This window comes from Talpa europaea, assembly GCF_964194135.1.
Source record: "Talpa europaea genome assembly, chromosome: 4".
Classification (NCBI taxonomy): domain Eukaryota; kingdom Metazoa; phylum Chordata; class Mammalia; order Eulipotyphla; family Talpidae; genus Talpa; species Talpa europaea.
The window spans coordinates 116,283,350-116,311,257 of NC_140070.1; the positions used below are offsets into that span (position 1 = coordinate 116,283,350).

General features: G+C 52.0%; 3 protein-coding genes across 7 annotated transcripts; 2 read left to right on the forward strand and 1 right to left on the reverse strand.

Moving 5' to 3' along the window:
• Nucleotides 1-1,816: 1,816 nt before the first annotated feature.
• THPO (thrombopoietin) lies at nucleotides 1,817-5,456 on the forward strand (the record flags this gene model as incomplete). 2 transcript variants are annotated; one of them, XM_084231491.1, is made up of 5 exons in its annotated part: nucleotides 1,817-1,927; nucleotides 2,212-2,298; nucleotides 4,591-4,758; nucleotides 4,993-5,073; nucleotides 5,190-5,456. In XM_084231491.1, 5 exons carry the CDS (start codon nucleotides 1,817-1,819, stop codon nucleotides 5,454-5,456), a joined length of 714 nt encoding a protein of 237 aa, XP_084087617.1. The 2 variants fall into 2 exon arrangements, with proteins under 2 accessions (XP_084087617.1, XP_084087616.1); XM_084231490.1 differs by having other exon boundaries at nucleotides 5,010-5,456.
• A 4,231-nt stretch (nucleotides 5,457-9,687) lies between these two features.
• POLR2H (RNA polymerase II, I and III subunit H) lies at nucleotides 9,688-13,889 on the reverse strand (the record flags this gene model as incomplete). 2 transcript variants are annotated; one of them, XM_084231926.1, is made up of 5 exons in its annotated part: nucleotides 9,688-9,805; nucleotides 10,756-10,839; nucleotides 11,391-11,484; nucleotides 11,567-11,650; nucleotides 13,817-13,889. In XM_084231926.1, 5 exons carry the CDS (start codon nucleotides 13,887-13,889, stop codon nucleotides 9,688-9,690), a joined length of 453 nt encoding a protein of 150 aa, XP_084088052.1. The 2 variants fall into 2 exon arrangements, with proteins under 2 accessions (XP_084088052.1, XP_084088053.1); XM_084231927.1 differs by lacking the exon at nucleotides 10,756-10,839.
• Nucleotides 13,890-15,960: 2,071 nt separating this feature from the next.
• On the forward strand, nucleotides 15,961-27,268 carry CLCN2 (chloride voltage-gated channel 2; the record flags this gene model as incomplete). 3 transcript variants are annotated; one of them, XM_084232284.1, is made up of 24 exons in its annotated part: nucleotides 15,961-16,047; nucleotides 18,264-18,420; nucleotides 18,561-18,692; nucleotides 19,053-19,181; nucleotides 19,268-19,401; nucleotides 19,496-19,573; nucleotides 19,657-19,735; nucleotides 19,858-19,983; nucleotides 20,085-20,169; nucleotides 20,259-20,360; nucleotides 21,233-21,317; nucleotides 21,482-21,637; nucleotides 22,014-22,083; nucleotides 22,319-22,429; nucleotides 22,656-22,869; nucleotides 23,145-23,278; nucleotides 23,542-23,714; nucleotides 23,828-23,942; nucleotides 24,149-24,219; nucleotides 24,449-24,505; nucleotides 24,653-24,691; nucleotides 24,868-24,972; nucleotides 26,859-26,945; nucleotides 27,074-27,268. In XM_084232284.1, 24 exons carry the CDS (start codon nucleotides 15,976-15,978, stop codon nucleotides 27,266-27,268), a joined length of 2,706 nt encoding a protein of 901 aa, XP_084088410.1. The 3 variants fall into 3 exon arrangements, with proteins under 3 accessions (XP_084088410.1, XP_084088409.1, XP_084088408.1); XM_084232283.1 differs by lacking the exon at nucleotides 26,859-26,945 and having other exon boundaries at nucleotides 15,976-16,047; XM_084232282.1 differs by lacking the exon at nucleotides 24,449-24,505 and having other exon boundaries at nucleotides 15,976-16,047.
• Nucleotides 27,269-27,908: the final 640 nt, after the last annotated feature.

Here is a 27,908-nt window from a genome sequence, read left to right on the forward strand (position 1 = left end):
ACCCATCCGCTCCCCAGAGTGCCGCCTGCTCTGCACCTAGGTCCTGGAACCCTTCTCTGCCTGGTGAGTGGCCAGCAGTCTTTGGAGTTAAGCGAGGGTAGGAAGGACAGCAAAGAGGAATTGGGCTCTCAGCTGGGGGAAGGGCAGGCAAACTGGAACCTACAGGCACTGACCTTTGTCGAGAAGAGTGTAGCCTTCCCAGAATGGGAGGAGCAGGACAGAGCAGGGGTAGGGGGTGGGGTGCTGGGTTCTGTGGGACTGATCAGATTTGGTGGAATACAGCACAGTCCGGGCTGACCCTAAAGAAAAGGGCCATTAACCCAGGGAGAGAATAAGAAAAGAGGTGCATTTAGGGCTTGGGGAACACAGCACCAAGATGGACACAGCCCCAGTCCCCATTTTACCCAGTCATTCCTCGGTTATCGGTTATGGTAAAGTTCTGAATCCTGGGGCGGTGGGAAGAAGCTGGGTCAGGCAAACCAGAGCCCAAGGAGAGGGTAATGGGAGGAGGGCCCGAGCATGTTGACAGACCTACAGGAAATCCCAATATTGAATCAGGTGCAGGCTTCTTTGCACAACTTGTGAAAGAAGGAGGAAACCATGTGGGGGGCCCTGGGAAGGAACCGGAAGGGCCTGCAGAGGGGGCAGGGGAAAGGGTGCATGCAGGCTACAGGACAGACATGGTGGGTGTCTAAGGTGCGCTTAGCCTTGTAAAATGGTCATCACCTGACTCAGCAGGTGTTCATCCTGGCCAACTTGCCTCAGAAAGGAAGTGTCAGTACTATTAGCCCATCTCTTTGCTTTGGATAATCAGGTATTTCAGAACTTGGAATGCAAAGGAAAACTCCAAGAGGCTTTATTGGGTGGGGAGGAAGGTTGGGGTGTTGGGGTGTAAAAAAGAAATGGAAGGTTAGCTTCTCTGACACCACCTTCTCTTAACCTTTTAATCATCGACCTCTTAGTAGTCCAGTTTCATTTTTGCCCAAATCCCCACTTCAACCCCATTCCCTAGGCTACCCCTTAATAATACATTATACATGTTTGCTCATCCTGGTCCTATATCCTGTTTTCTACTCTCTTCCCCGGGCTTGTGTCATAATACTTCCATTCTTTGTTCCCATCCCAAATGTTCTCCACCCAAACAAGCAAGGTTGTTCAAACTCTGAGGCCAGTCAAGACGTGTGTGCACATATCCTGTCCTGCCGCTCCCAACAGAGGGCAGGGAAGACCCCTGTCATTCGACAAGGAACTCTGACAGAGAAGAGAGTTCAACAGTCAGAGCTTTAGTAGTTCTAGGCTGGTCAGCATCTCAAGCCCTCCCAGCATCTTTTCCCCCAGGCAGAATCTTTTTCTTAAAACTTGATTAAATGTTCCTCATTCTTGTCATTTTCAGGATAGATTCCAGACCCTCCTCAGGATAGATTCCAGATACTTGGCCCACCTGTGCCCCACCCTACTCTGCCCAGAGGTATAAGAGCCCAAGCCGCCTCCATGGCCCCAGGAAGGATTCAGGGGAGAGGCCCCATTCAGGGAGCCACTCCAGACAGACAGCCGGGCCAGAATGGAGCTGACTGGTAAGACACTTGAGGGACCCAGGGACAAATCATAACTGGTAAAGGGGAAAGGAAAGAGACGTGCTTCTGGGGAGGGCTGGGGAAACCCAATCTCCCAGGAATAAGGTGCCTGAGGGCAGATTCCTAGATTTCAGGTCTGGGTCCTAAACAGGGTTTCCTGGACCCCCACCCAACAATGATTTCTTCCTTATCCACCCCTTTCGACTTCACCTCTCCTCATCTAAGAATTGCTCCTCGTGGTTATGCTTCTCCTAACTGCAAGACTAACTCTGTCCAGCCCGGCTCCTCCCGTCTGTGACCCCCGACTCCTAAATAAAATGCTTCGTGACTCCCATGCTCTTCATGGCAGACTGGTGAGAATCCCCAAGCACTCTCCCCTCTCTCCATTTAACTGGTAAGATACCCTCACTCCCTTTACTTCCTCACTCACTGATGCGATCACTATTCTTCCAATAAATAGTGACTTTAGTAAGACCACTACTTCCTGATTACTGCTCCTTGACAAAGATGATGATTTGCAGTCAAGTCCTCTTTTCGAAGCTCTGGTCTGAATATACTACTCATGGAATCTATTCTGGCCGTTGGGCCACCAGACCTCTCTATTTCAGCTCCCTCCACCCCCCAATATTTTCAACAGAGCCAGTGCCCCGATGTTAACCCCTTGTCTACACCTGTCCTGCTGCCTGCTGTGGACTTCAGCTTGGGAGAATGGAAAACCCAGACGGTAAGAAAGCCATCCCTTCCCTGTATTTCCTTAAGTCCTGTCTTCTTCTGTATCCCAATGCTTCCTGTGGATTCTTCAAACTTCTGAATTCCCTAAAAAAATCACACCTTCAACTAGGCCACCCTAACACAATCTATATTCTACTATGATGATTTACCCTCTGGACAAGATGGTGGTTTGTCATGCCAGTATGTTCAATAGATTCAAAGCTGAATACCATGAAAAGCTGAATAGAAGTCTCTTGTAGCCATTCCTTTGAACTATGCCCATTTAGACTTCTTAGATTAGTGAAGTAACACTGATCTGTTATCCACAGATGACACAAAGCTGGGAAGCAGAGCTAAAATAACAAAAGACAGATTAAGATTCAAATTGCCGAAACACTAGATCAAAAGAAAGATGAAATTTAACAGAGAGACATAACAAATTCTACATGTATAAAGTGATTAAGTCCTATTCTAGCTTCAGGTCATGATGTCCCTGCTTCCCTCAAACTTCTAGCCCTAAAAGTTACTATGAAGAAGATCTGGAAGGGTTAAGTTGACCCCAACCTTACCATGTAATATTATTGATGTAGGATGGTAGGAAAAGGTTCTTGTTTTGTTTTGTTTTGGAGCAGCTATTTTAAAAACTAGTGATTGAGTGATTTTTTTTTAAAGATTTATTTGTCTATGCATACAAGATCTGGGGTACAGGCCAGAGGTGCAGGGGGGTGAGAGAATTCACCAGAGACAGAGTAGGAAACAGAAAAGGCGGATTGACTGAAATACGCTGCTGAAGGGGGCAGTGGGCGAGACAGGAAAGGTCTGCTGCACCATGTGGGTCAGTTCCCTGGCCAGCGATCAAACTCATTCTGCAGTGACTGCAAATAGCCTCATAGTGCTGCGACTTAACCCCTTGCACCACCAGGGAGGTCCCGATTCAGTGATTTTAGGTGGCTTCAGATGTTTGGGATCCACATTGTGGAATATTCCTATATATTCCTTGATTCTGAGTGACTGCACTTAAAAGTACTGGGCTGAGTACTAGACATCCTTCTGTAAACTTGCTATGTTATTCAGAGGGACTGTGTTAAATTAGCATATATCTAGATGGAGGAGGCAGCCCAAACAGTGAGAGGTTAGAAAACACGTTATATGAAGAATGGTTAAAAAAAAAGGGGGGGGGGGCTCCCTGGTAGCGCAGAAGTTAAAGTCTCAGCGCTATCAAGCTATCAATAGTTCCATCTGATCCTGGCCAGGGAGCTAGCCCACATGGTGCAGCAGACCTCTCCTGACTTGCCCGCTGCTCCCCTTAGCAGTGTATGCTGCTCTCTACTCTGTCTCTGGTGAATCCTCTCCCCTGCACATCTGGCCTACACCCCTTTTTCTTTTCTTTTTTTTTTTTTTTAAAAAGAAACGCCTGTCTGATTAGCTGGGAGAGAAGTTAGGCTTGTGCTTAGCAAGTACTTTAGTCTGCAACTCGAAAGCACTCCTTGGAAGGTTAAGGCTTTTACCCTCTAGATCCCCTTTCTTCTCTCAGATCTTCCAGGGGGACGGCACACAGAAGGAAGGGCAGTTCCAGGGCATCCCTTGTTGATCCAGCTGTCATTTATCAGAAGGCATCTTCCCTTTGTCTTTATGATCTTTATGATGTTCTCACTTCTATATTAAGTTTATTTGAAAGATTTATTTATTTTGCATACAAAAACTGGGGTACAGGCCAGAGGTGTGGGGGGTGAGAGGATTCACCAGAGACAGAGTGGGGAACAGAACAGGCAGAACGACTGAAATACACTGCTGAGGGGAGCAGCAGGCAAGTCAGGAGAGGTCTGCTGCGCCATGTGGGTATTTCCCTGGCCGGGGATCGAACTTGTGCTGCAGTAGCTGTGGACAGCTTCATAGGTTGCATCTTAACCCCTTGCACCACCAGGGAGGCCCATCTCTTCATTAAGTTTTTAAAAATAAATGATCCTAAGGTTATGTAGTGGAAAGAGATTTACAGCACAAGAACCAAGAGGTAAAAGCTGTAATACAGTAGATGCCAGCACAGTGTAAGACAAAAAGAAAGAACTTTTCTGATTGAAATGCAGTGTAAGATCAGGCCGGGTTACTGGACACTTGAGTTGTTCAAGCAGAAGCTGATGACCAATTGTTGGGAGACTGTGAAGGAATTCCTGTGCAGGGTGGGACCTTGGTCCTGTCCAATTCCCAGCTCCTATGATTCATTCTGCTGGCTACTCCTAGAGGCTCCCCACCCGCTATGAGCATGCCCTTTGAAGTAGTCCACTTCTTTCTTCCATTTCTTTCCCAGGAGCAGACCAAGGCACAGGATGTCCTAGGAGCAGCAGCCCTTCTGCTGGAGGGAGTGATGGCAGCACGGGAACAAGTGGGGCCCACTTGCCTCTCATCCCTCCTGGGACAGCTTTCTGGACAGGTCCGCCTCCTCCTTGGTGCCCTGCAAGGTCTCATTGGAACCCAGGTAAATCCCCAGTCAAGGGAACTATAGAAATTGTGCTTTTCTGGCTCAGTCCCTTAGAAGAGCAGAGGGAAGAAAGGGAAATTCTAGGAATCTTGAGGGTGGAAGATCTGACTTACCACGAAGTGCTGCCTCTCAGCCATAAAACCTGGGTATTGGTACCCTACCTTTCCCATGCAATCAAGGGAGGCATAGATGGCCCAGGGCTCTAGCCTCAGGCCCATCCTCTGCCCTTAGCTTCCTCCACAGGGCAGGACCGCAGCTCACAAGGATCCCAGTGCCCTCTTCCTGAGCTTCCAACAACTGCTGCGAGGAAAAGTGCGTTTCCTGCTGCTTGTAGTAGGACCCACTCTCTGTGCCAAGCGGACCCTACCCACCACAGATGTCCCAAGCGGTACCTCTCTGTTCCTCACATCGAACAAGCTCCCAAACAGGACTTCTGGATTGCTGGAGACAAATTCCAGTGTCTCAGCCAGAACTACTGGCCCTGGGTTTCTGAAGAGGCTGCAGGGATTCAGAGCCAGGATTCCTGGTCTACTGAACCACACCTTCAGGTCTCTAGACCAAATCTCTGGACACCTGAACAGGACACACGGACCCTTGAATGGAACTCATGGACTCTTTCCTGGACCATCTCCCAGGGCCCTAGGACTCGTGAACATTCCTCGAGGAACTCTGGACACAGGCTCCCCAACACCTAACTTCCAGCCTGGATATTCTTCTTCTCCAGCCCATCCTCCTACTGGACTATATACACTTTTCTCTCCTTCACCCACCTTGCCCACCCCCATGGGCCAGCTCCACCCCCCACTTCATGACCCCTCTGCTACTGTGCCCAACACTGCCAGTCCTCTTCCAACTACAGCCCACCCTCACGTCCAGAATCTGTCTCAGGAAGACTGAGGTGTTCGTGTGCTGCCGATAGCCACATTGTCTCCCATGTATAATTCCCTTATGTGGAGCCCTGAGAAGCAACTGCAGCTACACCAGGTTTCCTGCTTTCACCTGAACCCCAAGTCCTGGCAAGGAGGGATACCCAGGACAGAAAAAGGGATCATTTTTCACTATATATTATAAAACTTCAGAAGCTATTTTTTTAAACTATCAATAATATTCACCAGAGCAGCTAGTTATCTTTGGTCTATTCTCGGCATAAATATACAACTCACTAACTTTCTACATGCTCTTTTTCATAAAATAACCCTGCAGAGGCCTACACCGGCCTGGTCTCTGAATAGAGATAGAGACTAACCTTGTATCAGAGAGGAGTTTGGTTTTTTGTTCAGAAGTTAAGGTTGTCTTTTTACTATCATTTTCTTTTTATTTTTTTAAATTTTTTTAAACTATTCTTTCATTTATTTATTTATTTATTTATACCAGCACTGGGTACAGTCAGGAATGCGGGAGGGTGAGAGAATTCACCAGAGCCAGAGCGGGGAGCAGAGCAGGCAGAAGGACCGAAGTACACTGCTGAGGGGAGCAGCGGGCGGCAGGAGAGGTCTGCGCGCCATGCGGGACCCTCGCTGGTGGCCGGGGATTGAACCAGAGCTGTAAGAGGCTGCAGGCAGCTTCGCAGCCCAGCGCTCAACCGCTGCATCACCAGGGAGACCCTTTTTTACTATCATTTTCAATGGGACTTTGATCTCCTTTTTTCAGGCGCTCCTTACTCCTAAGAAATTTGGTTTTTTTTTGAAGATTTATTTATGCATACAAGAACTGGGGTATAAGCCAGAGATGTGGGGGGGTGAGAAATTTCACCAGAGAGAGTGGGGAGCAGAACAGGTAGATCAACTGAAACACACTGCTGAGGGGAACAGCGGCCGAGGCAGGAGAGATCTGCTGTGCCATGTGGGTTGCTCCCTGGCCTGCTGGGGATCGAACTCTTGCTGCAGTGGCTGGCAATAGCTTGATAGCACTGTCTTTAACCCCTGCGCCACCAGGGAGGCCCCACTCTTCAGAAGTTAATGAGAAGTTGTCTTTCAGGAACGCTGTCCCTACACAGTAGCCAAACCTGAACTTATACATATAATGAGAGAACCCAAAGACATATAATCCAAAGAAAGCAAGGGAAAAATTTTCTTCTGGGGGGAGTGGGTGGGGGGGTGAATAGTTTCCACCTACACACACTCTCCACCCCTACCACCCCTTAAAAAAAAAAAAAAAAGAAAGCTAACAGGAAGCCTAAGAGAGCCTCACACCCCAGATAAAGCTGTGCAGACAGTTCAGTCAAGACAAGTCTTGGATGTGACAGCTGAGCAAATAGCAGGGGCTTCTGCAGCTCAGCAGGAAGCTTCACCAAGCATGGGTTCCTGCCTCCCCCCTGTGGAGGTCAGGGGGAAGTGCAGGAAGTGGCAAGAGTTAGTCCCCTAGGGCTCACTCAGCAGGAGAGACAAGCACAAGTCAAGTACTAGGTTGAAGGCTCATTTCCCAGTTCCCAGAAGTATAGGTATTCAATAGTACCCAAAAAGTGACCCCATATAACCACCATAAATTCTGCTGGAGGACGTGTAGAAAAGAAGACAGGCTTATGGAGCTTTGCAAGTAAATACCCTCTTGGTGCTTAGGAAGATGTTTTTATTGCCCAAAACAAAAATTCCCTTGCAAAGGTCAGTGCTACCTCTGAAGGCCCCAGTAGGAAAACTAAGGAAGCTTCTCTTTCTCCATTCCCCCACCCCAAAAAGGAGAGAAAAGGCCACCATGTAGGCAGAAGAGCCAGGAGTTTCCAGTGGTTTCACAGTCTGTAAGCAGGAAAGCAACACCCTAGGCTGACATTAGTCTAGAGCCTGTATTCTCCCCAGTGGGGTACAATGTCCAATACATCGTTCAGGATTCTACTTTTCAGGGAGAAGTTCCAAGTCCCTAGGAAGTAAATATATCAACAGTGAAAGTTCTAAGTAGAAAGTCAAATTTCCTGGTGGGGGGGTCCAATTCAGACATCTCCAGGTGTCCCTCTCTCCCATCACGAACAAAACAGTTGCCATGGAGAAGGAACCACCAAGTGCACAATGCTCAAAAGGGTTGTTCAAATCTTGGATGGTGTCAATTTCTGCAAGGGAGAAAACCAGTTCATCCACACTACAAATTCCAGCATATAGTCAAAGGAATGGTAAGTGGAAATTACTGAAACACTGAAGGTTAAATCTAATGATCAAATGAAACTTTATGGCACACAAAAGAGCACTCATGACAAGATATGCCAAAGGGACCGGTTTTTAGCACAGATGAAAGTCAAGGATGACAAAACTGTAAGATGTAGCCAGCAAGTTCCAGACAGCCAGAATTGGCATTTGACTTTCTCCACGGCAACTGTGAACAATTCCTGAGCTTTTTCAGTGTGCACTAATCTGCACCTGTTGAAGAACTAACCCATTCCCAAATCACTGTCTGATTCTACTTCTTCCCTATATCCTAAAAACACAAAACTGTTAGAACCAGAACACTCTTTATCTTTAACCAACTATAGGCCAGTTCTCTTTCTTCTGTCACTCCAAAGCAGCTAGGCCAGTCTGAAGGCTACACCACAAACTATCCCTGGTAATTAATATAACCTAAATGCATCTTTCTCCAACCCTTACCTGTCCTCTGCCCCACCCCCCAAACTTAACTCTGTAACATCCTAACCCCCCACTGTACCTCCTATTTGCCTTTCCCTCCCCCCACCCCTCTTCACTGTAAGGCAAAAGAAACACCTTTTCCTCGCCCCTGCAGAGGCTCTCCATTTTCAACCCATTTCCCTAAATACCATTTCTAACACCTCATGTAAAGACCTGAAAATGATGGGGAAGGAAATACCCAGGCAGCCCAGCAGGAGGCCCAACTCCCAAGGCAAAACCAGATCAAAGAGACAACTGCTTAGCACACAGTCACAATCTTTCTGGATCATTACCTTGAATTTCCCAGGGGAAACTAGAGTCCCATATAACTCCTCAGAGACCTCAAAGTTCAGGGCTAAAGAGCCAGCTCCAATACTGGAGCTCTTGTAAGCATTACTATTCCCTCAACTGTGTTCTTCCTCCATTTTTAAGCTAGTGACTGCAGTCAGGCTGCTGCATTGTCCTGGGCACTGCCACTGGACTGCCAAACTCATTGATATTGCTGCCCTGTCCACTTCACTGGTCTCTGCAGCAGTTCCCTGTTCAGTGTCACTGGTAATAACCACCACTTACCCTCCCCTCTAGATCACCACTAGAATGTAGAATCGAGAGCTAGCTCCTCCACCTGCTCCCATAACCACCCAAACACTCTTCCAGTTCTCCTCATAGTCATATCTCATGCCTACGTCTAAAAGCCTCCATCCAAAGCTTTCATAAAAATGATGAACATTTCCAGGCTATGCAAGTGACTCATTCAACTCAGCGTGATTTGACTTCCTGAGAGAATGAAAGTATTGGAAGGACATGAGCAGGGCTCCTTGCCAATTCAAAATTCTATGCCAGATGGGTGGTATCTTCCGGGCCTAGGGTGCCCTCAGGAGCCAACATTTTTCTCTCCCGGACAGAAAATCATTGGAGGATAAGTGTTGGGAATAGTCAGCCAGGAGAATGAGATAATACTGAATTCAGTTACCAAAAGGCAAAGATAGAGCCTACACTGACATGTCTATCACCTAGCTGTGGGTCAGAAATATAATACACCGTAGGTAAATTGGGAAAAAAAAAAACCTTTAAATTAAAAAAATATTAAAGGAGAAGAAGAGTCTGAAAAAGTAGAGTTTAATTTAAAAAAAAAAATCATATACACAAAACAACTTCTGATTCCTTTTAAGGCCTCCACAGGTCTATGTCTTTCACAGGCAAGTTAGTTCCCCACGGAGTGCAGGTGACCTCAAGATGTACCTACAGTGAACAGATGAACAACAGCAAATACTTCTCAGGCTTGTGTGACTGTCCAAGGCCTGAGAGACTAAGTAGCAAGGTTGGCTTCCTGGGTGGTTCAGAAGGCCAGTTTCTTCATCAGCAGATAAACTCTGGAATCTACTTCAAATCCGTGCAGGTTGTTGGCATCACCCTGCAGCCTCATGAGCAGGCCCCCATAGGACACATAGGCAGATCTGAAACAGAAGGCCCAATCCCATGAGTCTGAGCTTTGGGGTGCAGCAGCTGCCACTCAGCAGCTCTCCATCTTGCCATAATAAAGAGGCACCCTTCTGGCATTTTGTCATTAGGAACCAAAATTCTGACCAAGACAAATGCATAGATATGTGTTAGGCAGTGTTCTTTATATCAGCAAAAGTGGAAAATACAACATGCCCAGCATAAGGGAAAATGGTCAAGTGAATGCAGATTCCATGTACAGGAATGTCATGCAGCTATTAACGTGCTTAGGAAAAGCTCTAAACTAACATGCAGAAACATGTTTTACATAACATTAGGCAAACAGAAGAAAACATAACAAACATGATCTCAAAGGAAAAAGCACACAAGAAAAAGCCTAGAATATTCAAAAATGTTTATGTAAAAGTTTCCTCTGGATATGAAATTATAGGTGAATTTTTTCCTTCTTCACATCTCTATTTTTCAAATAATTTTCTATTTTTCAAAAAATTTCTCACAAAGCGCACATATTGTTTTAATAAGATTTTAAAGAAAAGGAAAAAATAGTTGAGCAGGGAAACCAAAGAACTAGGGATTAGGTTGCAGAGGAGCAAAAAATACACACACAAATAAACAAAACCAAAAAGCCTAGCAGTTTAATCACTTAATGCTGCATTTGGTTCATGGGGGAGCAATCTTCCTTTGCACTTTCCACAGCAAGATTACCAGTTTCTCATTTGGACCACTGGCCTCCAAGGTCCCGGCAAAGGGAGTAGACTATATTTCAGATTGAAACTATTCCTAGAACAGTTTCTCTCTGGGTTACTCCTAGATGTGACATGCTTGGGGAGAGGAACTTAACATGGGAAGCATGAGTACAGACGAAATTTTCAGAGCCTGGCCCAAATTCTCAGAATAGGGAAATAAGAAGGGAAGGAAAGGGTTCTCACAAAACAATGGAACTTACAGACGTGTTGCCGCTTCAGTAGAAGTTTCGTCTCCCTCAATCCTGTACACTTTCCCATACATTACATACTCAAACTGATCAGCCCTATGGAACAACAGTGGCAAAGTTATTCTTAAAAGCAGTTAATAATAAAAGGCCCTTTTTAAAAAAATGGTAACTGCTATAATGTTGGTAACTATATGCCTACATATTAAAAGACACTTTCCAAATTTGGTATCATTTAGTCCTCAAGCAACTCTGTGAGCTAGGAGTAGATAATCATCTCTGTTTTATTGGTGAGGAAAATGAGGCCAAAAGAGGTTAACATTATTCAACAAATAAGTGGTAAGCCTAAGATTTGAATTCTCTGGGCTCCAAAGCCTTTCCATCACACCAAATCCCTCCTAAGACATAAGGCTCACAGCCTAGATCACTCAGTGGTCATTTCCTCAGCCATCAAAAAACTGCAGCTCCCAGGCATGCAATCACTGCACTGGACAAAGACATGGTTGTTTGAATTCTTAAGTGCAGATATTTCCTTAAGTTACTCAGAATATGCTGATAGCTCATTTATTCTACAAATTAATTTTCTTTCTATACCACTTATCTACTTAGTCCTCAGATGTACTTCAAGTATCACTTCCGTGTTCCTTTACCTGGAGGGCCTGTCATCTGTGGGGTTGTATTCACCATCATCCAGGGTACCATCTTCATACAAGGTACTGGCTATGACCAGCCGGAACTTGTCACCTGAAAATAACAGCAATATCTGAGGGTAAAGAACAGCTGAAATGACAAAAAGTATCCTGCTGTTTCTGTGTTCAATACTTACCCAAGTCTACAGGGTATATCTGAATGTTCACATCTAAAATGAGGTCCATCTTGAAAGACTCACTTTCACAATGCAGTCGAGACACTGGAGGAATCAAAGTGGCAGAGCTGATCACCAGGCCCAACAGAGACCCTACAAACCCCACCTTAGAGGATTATATGCAATAAAACACACAATTTAACCCAGTCTGCATCCACTGGCCTCTCATCTGCTCTCAAATAAGTTCAGGTTCAATCAGAACTAGATATGCATGAAGGAAAAGGAAGAAAAACTATGGCAAGCAAAAAGAATCCCCAGAAAAGAATCAAAGGTCTCTGATAGCAAATAATAAAAGATCCAAGGACTGGGCCTCCCCTGGTGGTGCAGCGGTTGAGCACTGGGCTGCCGGGCAGCCTCTGCAGCGGCGGTTCATTCCCCTGCCGCAGGCGAGGGTCCCACCAAAAAAAAAAAACAAAACAAAAACAAAAAAATCCAAGGACTACCTAGGTAATTAAGAAACAAACTAAGGAGATTAAAAATATGCTCCAAAAAATGAGAGAAAATATTTACACATTACATGACCAACCAGTATTTCCTATCCAAGATATAGTTTTTAAATTTATATAATCTATCAAAAAAGTTAATAAATGGGCAGCATATCCAGAAGCACAAAAGACACATGGAAAAATGTTCATCATTGCTTTTAATAAAGGAAATGCACATCAAAACCACAATAAGAATGGCACATATTTAAAACACCCCCAGCAAGTGTGGGAGAGAATGTGAAGAGGAACACTATTACACTGAAGGCTGGATAATGTATACCGCTGTAGTCATTTAGAAAAGTAATGTGGATTTACCTTAAAAAAAAAAACCCTAAAAATGTAAATCTTATATGACCCAGCAATCCCACTGAAAGACATGAAACCATCAACACAAAAAATTATGTTTAACAATATTTATTGCAGCACTATTTACATACTAGTTAGGACATGGACACAACGTAAGTGCTCACTAATAGAGGATTAAGAAGATTTGGTATATATACCAGTCAGTCATAAGGAAAGATAAAATGTTGCCACCTACCACAAAAGGGAAGATGCTGGCGGGAATTTTTGCATAGTAAAACAAGTAAGACCTTATTAAACATTTACATAACTAATTACTGGACAGAGCAAAATATTTATAAAAACTAGCAAACACTAATAAATGAAGTGAAGTTTCTGAGGTTAAGAGGAAGTGGGGCAGGAAAAGAGCCAAAGGAGTCTAAAGGATGGTTGGGGGGAGAGGAAGAAATATGTGAACTGCAGGAAAATATTGTTAAAAGCGTGACTTTGGGCAACTTATTCATTTCATCCAAAGACTTCATCTTTCTGTGCCAGGAACTGTGCAGAGGGGATTATCGGGACATTTAAGAATTGGTGTTTAACTGGAAGAAACTGAAATCAGCCTCCAGGCAAAGGAGAAACAACTGATCAATGACAGAATAAAAAGATATATACAAACTAGTTGACCCTTAGGAAGGACTTAACAAAAGTCAAATATTCGGAGGGCAATACAAGAATATAGTCTGTGGGGGCCTCCCTGGTGGCGCAAGGAGTTAAGACACAACCTATGAAGCTATCGCATCCTCTGCAGCGCGAGTTCGATCCCGACTGGCCAGGGAGCAACCCACATGGCGCAGCAGACCTCTCCTGACTTGCCCACTGCTCCCCTCAGCAGTGTACTTCAGTCAGTCTGCCTGTTCTGCTCCCCACTCTGTCTCTGGTGGGTCCTCTCACCCTCCACACCTCTGGCCTGTACCCCAGTTCTTGTGTGCATAAATAAATCAATCTTCTTTAAAAAAAATAAATATATATAGAGAGAGGCTGTGAAGTAGTATTACTCGCTTTGCAATCCTGGGTTAAGTTAACCTAACCTCTCGGTGCAAAATGAGTAAGACACCATCTACCTCGTGGAGACTCTGGGAGGAATAAACATATACTATGTGAGTGCACAGTGCAGCGTCCGCACAGAGTGGGTAACGGAAAGATGCCAGGAGCTTACCAGAACCATGACAACAGGCCACCCAGGCCCCGGGCACAGCTCATGTGAAGTCAGAGAAAGCCCGCAGCCTCAGTTTTCTTCGCTATCAAATGCCCAGGAGGGCGGTCCCTACATCAGGGACGGTAGGGGAGGCCACGTGAGCTGGGTGGACTGGGGGCCCAGGGGCGTGTCCCGAAGGAGAAGGTTAGCCTCGTCCCCCAAGCCGCCCCTACATACCTTACTTACCTCGGTCAAACTTCTTGCCCTCCGGGTCAATGTCTTTCACATCAAAAATATCCTCAAACAGGATGCCCGCCATGGTGAGGGGGCAAGCGGGTAGCAGAAAGGCCGAGCGCGCGACCACAACTCGGGGTACGCGCACCCGCCCGCGTGGAGAAAGGGAGACGGGAAGGTAAAATACACGGCGCCTGCAGCGCGGCGGCGAAGGTACAGGATCACGCATGCGCACAGACAGGCAGCACGGCCATTTCCGCCGCCCAGCTCTCGGGGCTCCTTGACTTCCGCCCCGAAAGGCCGCTTCCGCGAGGCGTCGCCGTGGGGGCGGGCCTCGGGCCAGCTCACTCCGCCCTGGGGCGGGGACACGACAGATCCCACCTCCGGCCGAGATGGCGCGGTTTCTCACTGCAGACTCCACTGCGCCCTCTTCAGAGTCCAGGTCCCCGAGACTGGAAAGCAGGGGAGCCTACCCCAGCCAGAGACCTTGATCCTTGGCCCAGAGAAGCCCGGCCCTAGCCCTACCCAGCAGGTCCGCATGCCCGCCGAGGGCACAGTCCGTGCCGAGGGCGGGCGGAGCAGAACCCCGCCCCCAGCGCAATAGCCCGGCAGGGCGCAGTGCCCAGCTCCTCAACTGGCACCAAGGTCCCCCAGGCCGGCCCGGGCCAGCTCGGCCCTGCTGATGACACCCGAGCCAGATCCGTCCAGTTTGGGAATTTGCCATGATGTCACTATGGGGAAGAGGGAAGCCTGCACTGTCCCTTCCCCTGGTACTGCACCCACCCCACCACTGCCCTCCTGCAACGGCCCGCTCTCCAGCTCCACACCACCCTTGCAGTCTGGCGTTAACCTCATCATGCTGCCCCTGGCATCTTCCTCTGGACACTGATCTCTGTGCCCCTTCATCCTGGCACTGTCCTCTCCCATGGATACCAGCTGTTCCCTCCCATTGCCCTTCTCGGGTGCTGACTATTCTCGAGCTGCCCCCTTCCTGGGCACTGCCCCCTCCCCTGGGCACTGCCTCTGCCTCCCACATGTCCCTTCATCCTGGTACTGCCTCCACCCGCGCACAGCCTGTTTCCCGGGCACTGCCTCTCCCCACACACTCACACACTATCTCAGACACTGCCCGTCCACCCCGTGTCACCCCACCCCCAGGTCTGTCCCTTTCAGGACCCTGATAGAGAACGCAGAGCGCCAGCAGGCGGTTCCCCCAAGGCGGTGAGACGTCAGCAGCTACTCGGGTTTCTCCTTAGGCCTTGCCAAGGAGAAGCGACCTCTGTCCCCCCACGCCCGCCTCCCAGGAGCGGCCTCCCAGGCACCTAGATCTCCCTTCCCTGGGGCCTCACCCCTTCCCGCTCCTCCCCTCCTCCTAGCCCGCACACCCCGCCGGCCGGGCGGCTCCAGGAGTCCCGGGGAGGTGGGGGAGGGACGGGCAGAGGAGCGCCTCCCAGGAGGGAAAGAGATCGGGAGCGAGGGAGAGACCGCGGGCCTCAGTTCCGAGCATCCCCCCAGCCCCCTCCTTCGGGGCCTGGCGTCCTCCTCGAGCCCCGCAGCTTTGCTTCTCACCCCCGACGGGGCAGAGGGCCCTCGCCAGGCCCGCCCGAGCTGCTCGCTCCGAGGAAGCAGAAGGGCGCCTTCCAGAGAGATGAAGGGCCCGAAGGGCCTGACCGAGACCGCTCCGCAGCCCCCAGCCCCCAGGCCCCGCGGAGCCCCGCGGAGCCCCGCGTCTCCCGCCCCTCCCGGGCGCCGCAGACCCGGCCCGGCCCCTACACGTGCCCACGGCCCCGCCCCCGCCCTGGCCGCGGGCGCCCTCCTCGGCCCCCCGCCACCGGGAGATGGGGCGCGGGCTCGCGCGCCCCCAGCGCCCCCTGCCGCCGCCCGGGAGTCGGGGACGCGGCCCCGTGGCGACCCCGGCCGGCCTGAGCCGGCCCCCGCGGACCGGCCGGCGGGCGGAGCAGCTCTGAGGGCACCGCCCTCGGCCCGCCCGCCGAGGAGGGGACGCGAGCGGCAGGCTGCGCCAGCGGCACCCGCCCGGGGCCCGCCGCACTCGCGCTCGGCCGCCCGGGCGGAGGGGACCCGACGGGTGCAGGCGCGGGCGCCGCCGGCCGGGAGCCGAGTCCGGGCCGGAGCCCCAGCTGCAGCGGGAGGCCAGCGGGCGGGGAGCCGAGATGGCGGCCGCGGGGGCCGCGGCGGCGGAGGAAGGGATGGAGCCGCGGGCGCTGCAGTACGAGCAGACCCTGGTAAGTGAAGCCCAGCCGAGCCCGGAGGGGAGCGCCCCGGACCGCTGCTGCCGGCCACCCCTCCGCGAGCTGGGGCTAGCCTCAGCCGGCCCAGCCCCTGAGATGGGGAAACTGACGGCCGAGAGCCCGAGAGCCCGGAGGGCCAGGGGGTGGAGAGCTGCACACAGGTTTTGGGCTGAGGCTGGAGGCCCGTTGAGGACAAGGACACCGGGTGCTCGTCGTAGGTGTCGCCCCCACTCACGTATTCATTGCTCCTCCCTCTCACCACCTGCACCCCGTTCCAACACCCCACTACCTTCTCCGGCATGCGCACACCCTTGAACTTTTTCTGCCTACACTATCTCCATCATGTGAGACTTTCCCTGTGTCCGCAGTGCGTGCATGGCCCTGTGCGAGGCAGAGAAACTCAAGTGTGTAGAAAGCTGACCAGACCCCAACCCAGCCCCAGCCCCTACTCCTGGGGGCTGGCAACCCAGCATTGGCAGGAACCTCTCATGGATTCCCTGGGGGGAGGGTGGCCTGCCCCACTGGGGGTCGGGAGCTTTGGGGATAGGGTCAAGCAGGAATGGACATTGGAATTGAAGCCTTTGTCCATGATAACTCAGGGTCCCGGGGTGGCCCTTGGCCTCATTAGAATCAGGGGTCCTGGGGCTCTGAGCTGACTCATGGCCACTACTGTAACCCCATGTTTGAGAAGCTTTTGCTCCTGTATCATTGGGTTGGGGGACCCAAACTCTAGGGAAAGGAGTGGGCCCTGTGACTCCTTTTTACCAGCTTGGGCTGGAATTTGCCCAGGAAGGAGGCTGGGAGGAAGCCTCTCTAGGAGAAGGGGGCCTGGGCTAGAACTGTGGCTGGGAGGTGCCCAGTTATAAGAGAGAGTGACGGAGTGAAACGTAATCACAGAGAGAGGTGGCAGGGCTAAGGGTGGAGCCAGGGTGGAGGTGTAAGTCTTGGAATCAGGTGGCAGGTGTCCGTCAGTCTGCACCAGCTGAGGATGGGGCATTGGTCAAGGCAGCGGTCAAGGCAGCAGGCCCTTCGCCTCTAAAACAACATCTGTTGCACCAACCCCAGCTCCATTGCCTTTGCCAGGTCTCTATCTCTGGAAGGAGTTCTCAGGGTCAGGCTCTCTCCCCCCCACTCAGTGCTCCAGCCTCAACCCCTTCTCCTTCCCATCCCTTTGTCTTTCTCTCCCGCACTCACCTCCCCCGCCTACACTGTCAGCCTCTTAATACTCTACTGTCTTTCTCTTTTTCTCTCCCCTTCCTCCTCTCTCATCTTTTTCTCTTCTCGGCCCCATCCGCCCGCCTCTCTTTCCCCCTGTCTCTTCTCTCCCCATTTCCTTCCTTCCCTTATTCCCTATCATTCTCTCTCTGTCTCTATCTTTCCCTGCCTCTCCCCCTCTCCACCCCAGTCCCAACAGGAGCCCTTTGTGTCCCGAAGCTCTGCGGGTGGCAGCCGGAATCTACTCCTCCCCACCCCCCAATACACGCCCAGCTTGGCAGGTCTAGCCCTGGCTCGCGACTTTCCAGTCCCATCACCCCAGCATCCGCAGTCACAGTCCAGCCATCAGCGTCTGCCATCCCCAACCCACCACTGGACTCAGGGTAGCTCCAGTAGGGCTGAGGCCACCAAGTACTCTCCACCCACCTAGAGAAACTTTCCACTCCCTGCTGGCCTGGCAGGCTGGTGGGGACTGAGGGTAGAGAATGGGGACAAGGGGATTAGGATGGGTGGGAGGGGTGCAGCTAAGTTGGGCACAGGCCAGAGGCCCAGCAGGAACGTGATAAGGATTGGGGCCCCGCCTGCTCCTAGGCCCAACTCAGCTGCCCCCAGCTCCGTGAGGCTCTCATTGTTATCCATATGCCCTTGACCATCCCTTTTCTGTGACCTTCCTTCCTCCCACTTGCAGACCGTGCCTTAGGTTTTCCATCTTTTCTTCTTCTGGGGCCTACCCTCCCACTCTTCTTCAGTGCCCCTGCCCCAGGCCTTTAAGAAGAGGACCGATTATTCTGCCATCCCCAGAGCTGTGTCCCTATACCTTGGCTGCCCCGTCACTCCAGCCAGGACAGCCCCCACAGTCTGCAGTGTGCATTGTTCCCATACCCCAAATCAAGAGGGGGCATATAATGTGGGGCTGGGAGAAGGGTGATTGAGGCAGTGGGAATCCTCCCTCCATCCCCACGTCTGCTAATCCCCCCATCTTCCCTATTGCTCAGATGTATGGCCGGTATACTCAGGACCTTGGGGCCTTTGCCAAAGAGGAAGCTGCTCGGATCCGGCTGGGAGGGCCTGAGACCTGGAGGGGTCCACCTTCCCCTCGGACTCCCCCAGAGCTTCTGGAATATGGACAGAGCCGTTGTGCCCCATGCCGCAGTGAGCCCTGGGTTGGGGCAGGAGACCTGGTTATGCTGTGCTGAGGGGGACAGAGGACACGGAGCTGCCTTGGAGGGGGCGGGGACAGGGCAGGAGCACTGTGGTACCAGCCTCTCCATTCTTCCCTTCCCTGCTCCCAGTCTGCTCCGTGCGCTGCCATAAGTTCCTCGTGTCCAGAGTTGGTGAAGACTGGATCTTCCTGGTCCTGCTGGGGCTCCTCATGGCTCTGGTCAGCTGGGCCATGGACTATGCCATCGCTGCCTGTTTGCAGGGTGAGGACAAGAGCCTGTAGAGGGAGGGCTGGGAAGATCCACCTGCTTCCTCCGTGCCTCACTTGCTCAAAGACACTTTGAGCCACTTCCACTTCCACGGCTAGCCTGGGCTTGTCCTGTCTTCAGGCATAATCACTGCCACTTCTCCAGGTCACAAGTTCCTGCTTCCCCTCTCCAACTGACCCTCTTACCTGCAGTGACCTTTGTCCCTGTGAATGCCCTCTGGGCCCCCCTCCCTACCCCTTGTGCCGTGCTTTGTGCAATATCCCCTGGGACAGACTGTCATATCAGTCTGTCCCAGAGGCCACGTGGGGACTGGTGTGTCTCTCAGGGGTCGAGCAGCACATTGTCTCCCCACAGCTCAACAGTGGATGTCGCGGGGCTTGAACACCAGCCTCTTGCTCCAGTACCTGGCTTGGGTCACCTACCCAGTCGTCCTCATCACGTTCTCAGCTGGATTCACACAGATCTTGGCTCCTCAGGCTGTTGGTACTATAGGAGAGCAGGGGAGAGCAGAGATGGGGCCCCTGAAACTGGCACATCAACTGACTCTCCTGGGGCCATACCCCTCCCAGGGTCTGGCATCCCCGAGATGAAGACCATCTTGCGGGGAGTGGTGCTAAAGGAATACCTCACCCTCAAGACCTTTGTAGCTAAGGTCATCGGACTGACCTGTGCCCTGGGCAGCGGGATGCCCCTTGGCAAAGAGGTAACCCCAGGTTGAGGAATGAAGGGACCCCTCCCAGGGGAGAAAGGCGCCAGGTTAAGGATGTGCCCCCTCACCACCTGTTCCTACCATGCAGGGCCCCTTTGTGCATATCGCAAGCATGTGTGCTGCCCTGCTCAGCAAGTTTCTCTCTCTCTTTGGGGGCATCTATGAGGTAAGGGGAAACCCGAGGGAAAAGAGAGTGGTGAGACGGGCTGCTGAGCCCAGGACCGACGCCCTCTTCCCTTCTCTCGCCAGAATGAATCCCGAAACACAGAGATGCTGGCCGCTGCCTGTGCCGTGGGAGTGGGCTGCTGTTTCGCAGCACCTATTGGAGGTGGGCAGTGTGTCCAGGCCCCCAGCCCTGCCCTTGGCCTCCCCTCCTATGCTGCTTTCCTTTGAGTCTGAATCCTTTGGCCACACCCAGGCCTCAAGAGGTACTTTCCCTGCCCCTGGCAGGTGTCCTGTTCAGCATCGAGGTCACCTCTACCTTCTTTGCTGTGCGGAACTACTGGCGGGGCTTCTTTGCTGCTACCTTCAGTGCCTTCATCTTCCGGGTCTTGGCAGTCTGGAACCGTGATGAAGGTGAGGGGGGCCTGAGGGATAAAGGGCGCCCCCAAGAGGGCTCAGGTCAGGCCCCCGTGAGGCTGGATCTGCCTCCCTCTGCTCCTCTGCCTTCCCTCCAGAGACCATTACGGCTCTCTTCAAAACCCGATTCCGGCTTGACTTCCCCTTCGACCTCCAGGAGCTGCCTGCCTTTGCTGTCATCGGGTGAGGAGCTGAGGGGGCTGGGTATGTCCCAGAGGAGGAGGTAAACGAGGGAAGATTCCCTTTTACCCCGGTGCTTCTTCCTTCTCCAGTATTGCTAGTGGCTTTGGGGGCGCGCTCTTTGTCTACCTGAACCGGAAGATTGTCCAGGTGATGCGAAAACAGAAAACCATCAACCGCTTCCTCATGAAAAAGTGAGTTGGTTCCAGGCTCCTCTTGAGGCCACTTTAGATTGTGTGAGAGTCACACTGGAGTGGGAGGGGCTGGCAACAGGTGAGAAGGCCGGCAGGGGCGCAGCCAGAAAGGCAGTCTTTTACTTAAGAAAACCAGTCAATGATGTTTTCCAGGCTGAGTGAACATTTTGGCTTTTATGTGAATTACCTGAAAATTAGCACTTTTGACTTTTTAGTCAGTGGCAGGGGGCTTTTGAATTAAAGACTAAGGCTTTCTTAGGCCCTCGACCTGGCCCTAATAGTATTGCTCCCCAGAGTTTGCCTCCGGCAAAGCTTGGAGATGGGCAAGAGTTTTGTTTTTTTTTTTTTTTTTTTTTTAATCTCCAAAGCACAACTCTCTCAGTTGTGACCCTGAGGTCTGGGAGTGGGGAGGTCTGAGACGTGACTTCTGTTGGGACTGACGTCCTTCAGGGAAAGAGCAGCCAACTGAACCTGCTCCCTATGATACCTTTGGTCAACTTTATGAGTGACCCCAGCTTCCCCCAACACTGACCTTCACTCTATGTCACCACAGAGAAACAGACAGAGGCAGAAACTTCACACCCTCACACAATGTGCCCTTCAGCCGGGGCTTCTAAGGGCAGGGGGAGGAGTCACAGCTCAGAGGTGTCCAAGATCAGGCTGGGGCATGGAGTCAACAGAAAGGGCATTTGGGCTCATAACCCCGGCTGCCATCACCCTCCGGGCCGTGGTATCATGAACCTTCCCTCAGAACAAAGTCATGTAAGAGCCATGACTTTGCTGTGACTGAGCCCTGAGATATGTGAGGGCATCTACCTGTCGCTAGTAGGTGCACCACCCATGTTTGATGCTGTGAAATCTCCATCCTCTAGACGCCTGCTCTTCCCGGCTCTCGTGACCCTGCTCATCTCCACTCTGACCTTCCCCCCTGGCTTTGGACAGTTCATGGCTGGACAGGTACCCCACGCAGAACAAGAACTTGAGTTTTCCCTTGGGATGCATCCCTTCCAAAGCCAAAAGCCCCAGCATGACTGTGAGATCCCCTTCTCTCCTGCTTCCCTATGGGCCCCTCCCCTTCTTCCTGTCTGTTCCCCAGCCTGAGGCACCTTGTTCACCTTTAGCTCTCACAGAAGGAGACACTGGTCACCCTCTTCGACAACCGGACCTGGGTCCGTCAGGGCCTGGTGGAGGACCTCGAGCCTCCTGGAACCTCACAGGCTTGGAGCCCACCGCATGCCAATGTCTTCCTCACCCTGGTCATCTTCATTCTCATGAAGGTGGGCTCCTTACGCAAGTATAGTAACTACTTACATAGGGAACAATGTGCCAGGCACTGTTTAAGCACTTTCTATACAGAAAGTTCCTTTAAGCTCACAATGCCATGAGAAAGGTAGTATTACTTAAATATGGAAAATGCAGATACACAGAGACTTAATAACTGGCTCAAAGTCACACAGCTAGATGGCAGAGTGAGGATCTGAACCCAAGCCACATGGTTCTGGGGTCCTGCCCCTTCCCATTACCTCAAGGGAATTCTGGAATAGTTGTGAAGTTTGTACCCCACTAATAAGCAAGGTAGGCTCCTGGGATAGAGCTGGGGGCTGCTGGGGCCAGGTAGTGCCTCTACCTGTTCGAACCCCTTCCTACCTGCAGTTCTGGATGTCTGCACTAGCCACCACCATCCCAGTGCCTTGCGGGGCCTTCATGCCTGTTTTTGTCATTGGTGAGTCCTCAGCTGCCTGTTCTCCCAACCTGCATTCTTCCCACCCACCGACCATCTCCTCTCTGCCTGGGAAAGGGTTTTGGTCCAGCCCCAGCCCCAACCCCCAACCCCACCTGAGTGTCCCCTGTACTTAATGACCCACTGGCCCCTCCCCCACCCTCTGACCCTCTCTCTTCCTAGTGCCCCCACCCTCCCTCTCCACTACCTGTTTCTCTTCCCACCCCCCTCCCTGAAGGAGCAGCATTTGGGCGTCTAGTGGGTGAAAGCATGGCTGCCTGGTTCCCAGATGGGATTCACACAGACAGCAGCACCTACCGGATTGTGCCTGGGGGCTACGCAGTGGTAGGTGAGTGCTCCAAGCCCCCATTTGACTTGGAAAACCCCTGGCCAGGCCACAGGGTCTGAAGCTCTGGTGCCCCCTGCTGACAGAAACCAGGCTTCCCTCAGATGCACAAGGCCAACCTCCATAACTGTGACTGGGCAGTCCTGAGGGCCCCCATAGGATCGTCCAGGGTGGAGAGGGTCATCTGGGACCTGGGCATCCTAAAGAAACTGAGGATGGCTGTTCCCAGGGGCGGCTGCTCTGGCTGGAGCAGTTACACACACAGTGTCCACTGCTGTGATCGTGTTCGAGCTGACTGGCCAGATTGCTCACATCCTGCCCGTCATGATCGCCGTCATCCTGGCCAACGCTGTTGCCCAGAGTCTGCAGCCCTCACTCTATGACAGCATCATCCGAATCAAGAAGTTGCCCTATCTGCCTGAGCTTGGCTGGGGCCGCCACCAGTATGCAGGACTGGGCACTAAGGGGGTGCGGGGGAAGGGTGGGAGACATCCCAGGACCCCCTCATACCCCCTCATACTCTAGCCAATGCAGCTAGAAGACCTCACTGCTTCCTTCTTGTCCACACCCTGAGGGTCAGAATGAAGGGTGGGGAGTACCTCTTCCCTTAGCCCTTGTCTCACGGGCTCTGGAGATTTCCTTATGACCCTGGGATAGAAGTGATCTGGGCTACCCTCCCCATAATGACCCCAAGCCAAGTGCCTCTCTCTGGCCCCAGGCAGTACCGGGTACGAGTGGAAGACATCATGGTGCGGGACGTACCACACGTGGCCCTCAGCTGCACCTACCGGGACCTGCGGTTGGCACTGCACAGGACTAAGGGCCGCATGTTGGCCCTCGTAGAGTCCACTGGTGAGACCAGGAGGGAGCCCAGATGCCAGGGGCATCTCCCAGCATTGCTGTTCAGAAACGGGGAGGGGATGAGAGCTCAGGAGCAGTCTCCTTGATTCCAGAGAGAATGGCCCATCATTTGCCAGTCAGGGTTTTCCCTTCAGTGTGTGGTCTGTGTCTAAGGCCCCATTTGGGGGTGGGAGGTGTGCGAGAGAAGATCCAGGTGTTGGTGGTGAATGGAGGGCCTCACTCCCAGCTCCTGAGTCCCCCCTCCTGCTCTCCAGAGTCCATGATCCTCCTGGGCTCCATCGAGCGCTCACAGGTGGTGGCACTGCTGGGGGCCCAGTTGAGCCCAGCGCGTCGGCGGCAGTACATGCAGGAGCGTCGAGCAGCCCAGACCTCTCCACCATCTGATCAGGAAAGTCCCCCCAGTCCTGAGACTTCCGTCCGCTTCCAGGTGAGGGAGACAGCCACACAGACGTCCTAAATGCCGTTGTGTAGACTGATTGAGAGGGTGACATAGATGTGGTCTGGGACCGCAGCTTCACTGGCCCCTTGTTAACTGAGCAGGTGAAGACCGAGGACTCCGACTTCCCTGCACCCCGCGGGGAGACTCACAAGCCCCTGAAGCCTGCTCTCAAGAGGGCTCCCAGCAACGCCATGAACCATGGGGACAGTCCTGCAGGTGAACCCAGCTGCTGCTTGTATCTCCCCTACATCTCCCCACAGAGCCCGAGCCCAGCTCAGAAGCGCCAGGGTGCCTGCCCGGCCTTTCTGCTGGAGCACATCCCACTTAAGGAGCTGCCCGGGACGCCTCTCCCTTCGCCCTCGTCGCCTCTCCCTGTTCTCTAAAGATGACGTTGTCCCTGGGGCTTGTGTTTGGGAACACAGGGAACATGGAGCAGGCGGGCATCGCCCTCCGGAGCCTCTTCTGTGGCAGTCCTCCTCCAGAAGCTTCAGAGGTGAGTGGTTGGAGCCTCTCTTTCTGGCCTTTCTTTCCAGCCCTCTCTCTGACATGGGGACACCTCTCTACTCGCCCCGCCGTGCGCCTCCATCCTCCCTGCCCCTCTCCTCCTAGATAGCAGCTCTCTCCGCGCAGCACATCTTTCCTCCTGGCCTCTGCCACTTGCCCTCACCTCCCTCCTCCCTATAACGTCCACTCCTCTTCTCTCCGGTTTGGTTCTAACAAAGTTGAAGTCGGAATCCTGTGAAAAGCGCAAGCTGAAGCGGGTCCGCATCTCCCTGGCGGTAAGTCATCCCTTCCTTCCTGCAGTTCAGGAGCCAAGCAGGGAGGGCCAGGGTCTAGGCTGGGTCAACTCCCCACGGAGCCATGCCAAAGGAATATGCCCACCCACCCCCGGTCCCTAACTGCCAACCTCTCTCCTTCCCTCCTAGAGCGACTCAGACCTGGAAGGCGAGATGACCCCTGAGGAGGTGAGGTGTGACTGGACTCTGAACCCTATTTTTCCCTGGGTGTGTTCGGTCATCATCTTGGCAGCTGTCCTCACGGGAGGGACCGTGGAGTAGGAAAAGGGCAGGCCGGTTTTCAGGGAGGTGAGGACAACGATCAGCATCTTTTCCCTATTAACCTTCTACTCTTGTTCCTTTAGATTCTGGAGTGGGAGGAGCAGCAACTAGATGAGCCTGTTAACTTCAGTGACTGCAAAATTGACCCTGCACCCTTCCAGCTGGTGGAACGGACCTCCTTGCACAAGGTAGGGCCGGTGACCTAGGCTGGCCTGACACATGGAAGTACAGGGTGGGGATCTTGGTCCTCCCACAAGTTTGGACTCAGGCCAGCAAGGGAAAAAGGAACAACAGCGAGCGGGCTCTGTGCTGAATGTTTTTCAGACACATCGATCCAAACGGTGGGAGGCTGGGCGCCGGGGCCCTTTCCCTTCTTCCTGCTCTACGGTAGAGCCAGGCATCATTTTTCCTCTGTTCAGCCTTGCCCCCAGGGAACTCTGGACCTAAGCAGCAACAAAGACAGGGCTCTAACTGGGTGGAAGCCAGAAGGCCCTGCTAGGGTCACAGCTAGGCGGGAGGCTGCCAGCAACCAACAAGGCTGATACACCCACACTGAAAATACTGGGTGAGAAATAGGCGGGATAAGAAAATCTAATAAACAAGCCAGCAAATATTCAAGTAGGGGCGGGACACTGCCAAGGAGAGATAAACAAAGATGAGAAAAACCCAGCGGGGAGCTTGGAATATCAGACCCCAGAAAGTCTGACTTAATGTAGGCCAAAGGAAAACTAGTAGGGACACAGGGAGGAGATAGCTCAGCAGGAGGACAAACCGGCCTGCAGAAATGAGGAAACTTGAGAGTGCAGACAGGTTGGTCGTGGATGAGGCTGACACTAAAGGAGAGCTGGGGCTCTCTGGAGAACTGCTTGGGAGGCAGGGGGGCCTCCCCAGAAATGAGCAGCTTGAGCAGCTAGTTTAGATACAAGCTGTGCCTAAGAGCCAGCCTAGCACAAACAAGCAGAGGCTGAGACCAGGACAGGGGACAAACAAATGTACTAAAGGAATCTGTAAGCAGATGAAAGCGAGTAGGGAACTGCAGTGCAGTTGCAAGGAGAAATGCGTGAAAATAGTACGCTGGGCTCTTACTTTAAAGCCTTTCTTTCCAAGACCTCTCAAACTTATCAATAATGATCACCTCACTTATCCCTCAAACATCCCATCATGGTGATAATGCTCACTTTTTTAATTGCCACCCATATGCCAGGCAATGTGCTAATCTCCTCGTGTTTAATTTAATCCTGTGATGTTTTTTAGAGAGGACATTCAGAAAGGTTAAGCAAGTGGCCCAAGATCACAGAGCTAGTAAGTAGCAGAACCAGGCCTGGAATCCAAGATGGGCTGACCCAAAAGCCTTTGGATTTAACCATTTTAATACACAGGAAAACTGAGGCAGTAAGGAGGTCTCTTGCCCCAGTAAGTGCAGCAGTCAGTCCCAGAGCCCATATTTTCTGGCCTCAATCCCAGTATTCTTTCAGAAGGCCACATCGTCCCTCTCCCTGTCAATTCACTGTTCCAAAGTCCAAGAAGTACAGGCCTCAAAAGGGCTCCCTGGTGTCTAATTAAATTAAAATGAAAAAGAACAAAGTATGTGTTTGTTACAAACTTAAAAATCAGAGGAAGAGAAAAAGCCTTTGAGAAATGGACTAACAAAAGCACCAAGGACTGGAAGCGATAAGAACATAAAAGATTAGAATGCAAAATATCCGTGCAGGCCTGAGGAATCAATAAGTTGTAGCCCAATTAAGTGCAGGAGGAGAACTTTCAGAAGGGAATACATTTCATACTGTTTAGGAAGCAACTGCATATCACCACACCAGCTAGGCAGCTGTTCATTCAGACCACCTACAGAGAGGAGCAGGTGGAGGTGGGGAGGCTAGAGTCCCAGCACTAGACCAGGGGCCTGATGACAGAAACAATCTCATTATTCTTTTCCCTCTCATGGCCCTGTGCCCTTCCCCTGCCATCTGTGGCACCTCATCTATACCCCAAACCCACCTTGTCACGAGCCATTCTGACCTGTAATTTAGAACTGCCCCTTCGCGCATTCAGCCCGTGTTTTCGCCCCACCCTGCAGACTCACACCATCTTCTCACTGCTGGGAGTGGACCATGCTTACGTCACCAGTATTGGCAGACTCATTGGAATTGTCACCCTAAAGGAGGTGAGATGGTAGGGCCACTGAGCCACTTCCAAAAAGGCATGGAGGCTTACGCCCAGCTCCCCTGGGGGAAGTGCTGGGGAGGAGTCTAAGGAACCTCCCAGCCCACACCTCTGACCTGTTCTCTCCAGCTCCGGAAGGCTATCGAGGGCTCGGTCACAGCACAGGGCGTGAAAGTCCGACCACCTCTTGCCAGCTTCCGTGACAGTGCTACCAGCAGCAGTGACACAGAGACCACCGAGGTGCATGCACTCTGGGGGCCCCGCTCCCGCCATGGCCTCCCTCGGGAGGGCAGCCCTTCTGACAGCGATGACAAGTGCCAGTGAACCCCTCAATGGGCAGCCTGAGATAGCCGTGACCATGACTGTCAGCCTAGACTCTGCTGCTCACATCTGCCTTCTGCCTTGGGAAAGCAGGAGACAGCTAAAGCCGAAGGCTGATGCCCCGGCCCCTCTTCCAAACCTGGGGTGCCAGCTTCTCCCAGTTTATCCTACCTGGAACCTGACCCAGAGCCCAGCTGCAGCAAGCATTCCGTCCTTGGGCAGATCAGCACTGCCCAGCAAGAGGGGGTGGGGTCTTGACCTCCGCTCCCTCTTTGAAGCGCAAAGGGAGCGAACTAAGATGGGTTTATACTGGAACCTCCAATGACCAGATGTATATAGAGATTTACAAAGATTTTTATATTAATTTAATAAAACAAATTCTTAAATAGAACAAAATAAACACCTAATGAGCCACTGATATATAGAATGTCTGTGCCCATCAGCTCTTGTTCTTACCTTGGTCCCTCTTACCTGTCAAAGCCCACAAGGCTCCAAAACCTGCAGCCACCCACACCCCCCACAGCCCTAAAACTCCAGCTGTCTGGAGAAACCCAGATCTGCAGAGGCCTCCGCTGCTTGCTCACCAACAACCTGGCTGGGGCAGAGGCCCCCAGTACTGTAGCTCTGGTTTTTCCATTCAGCC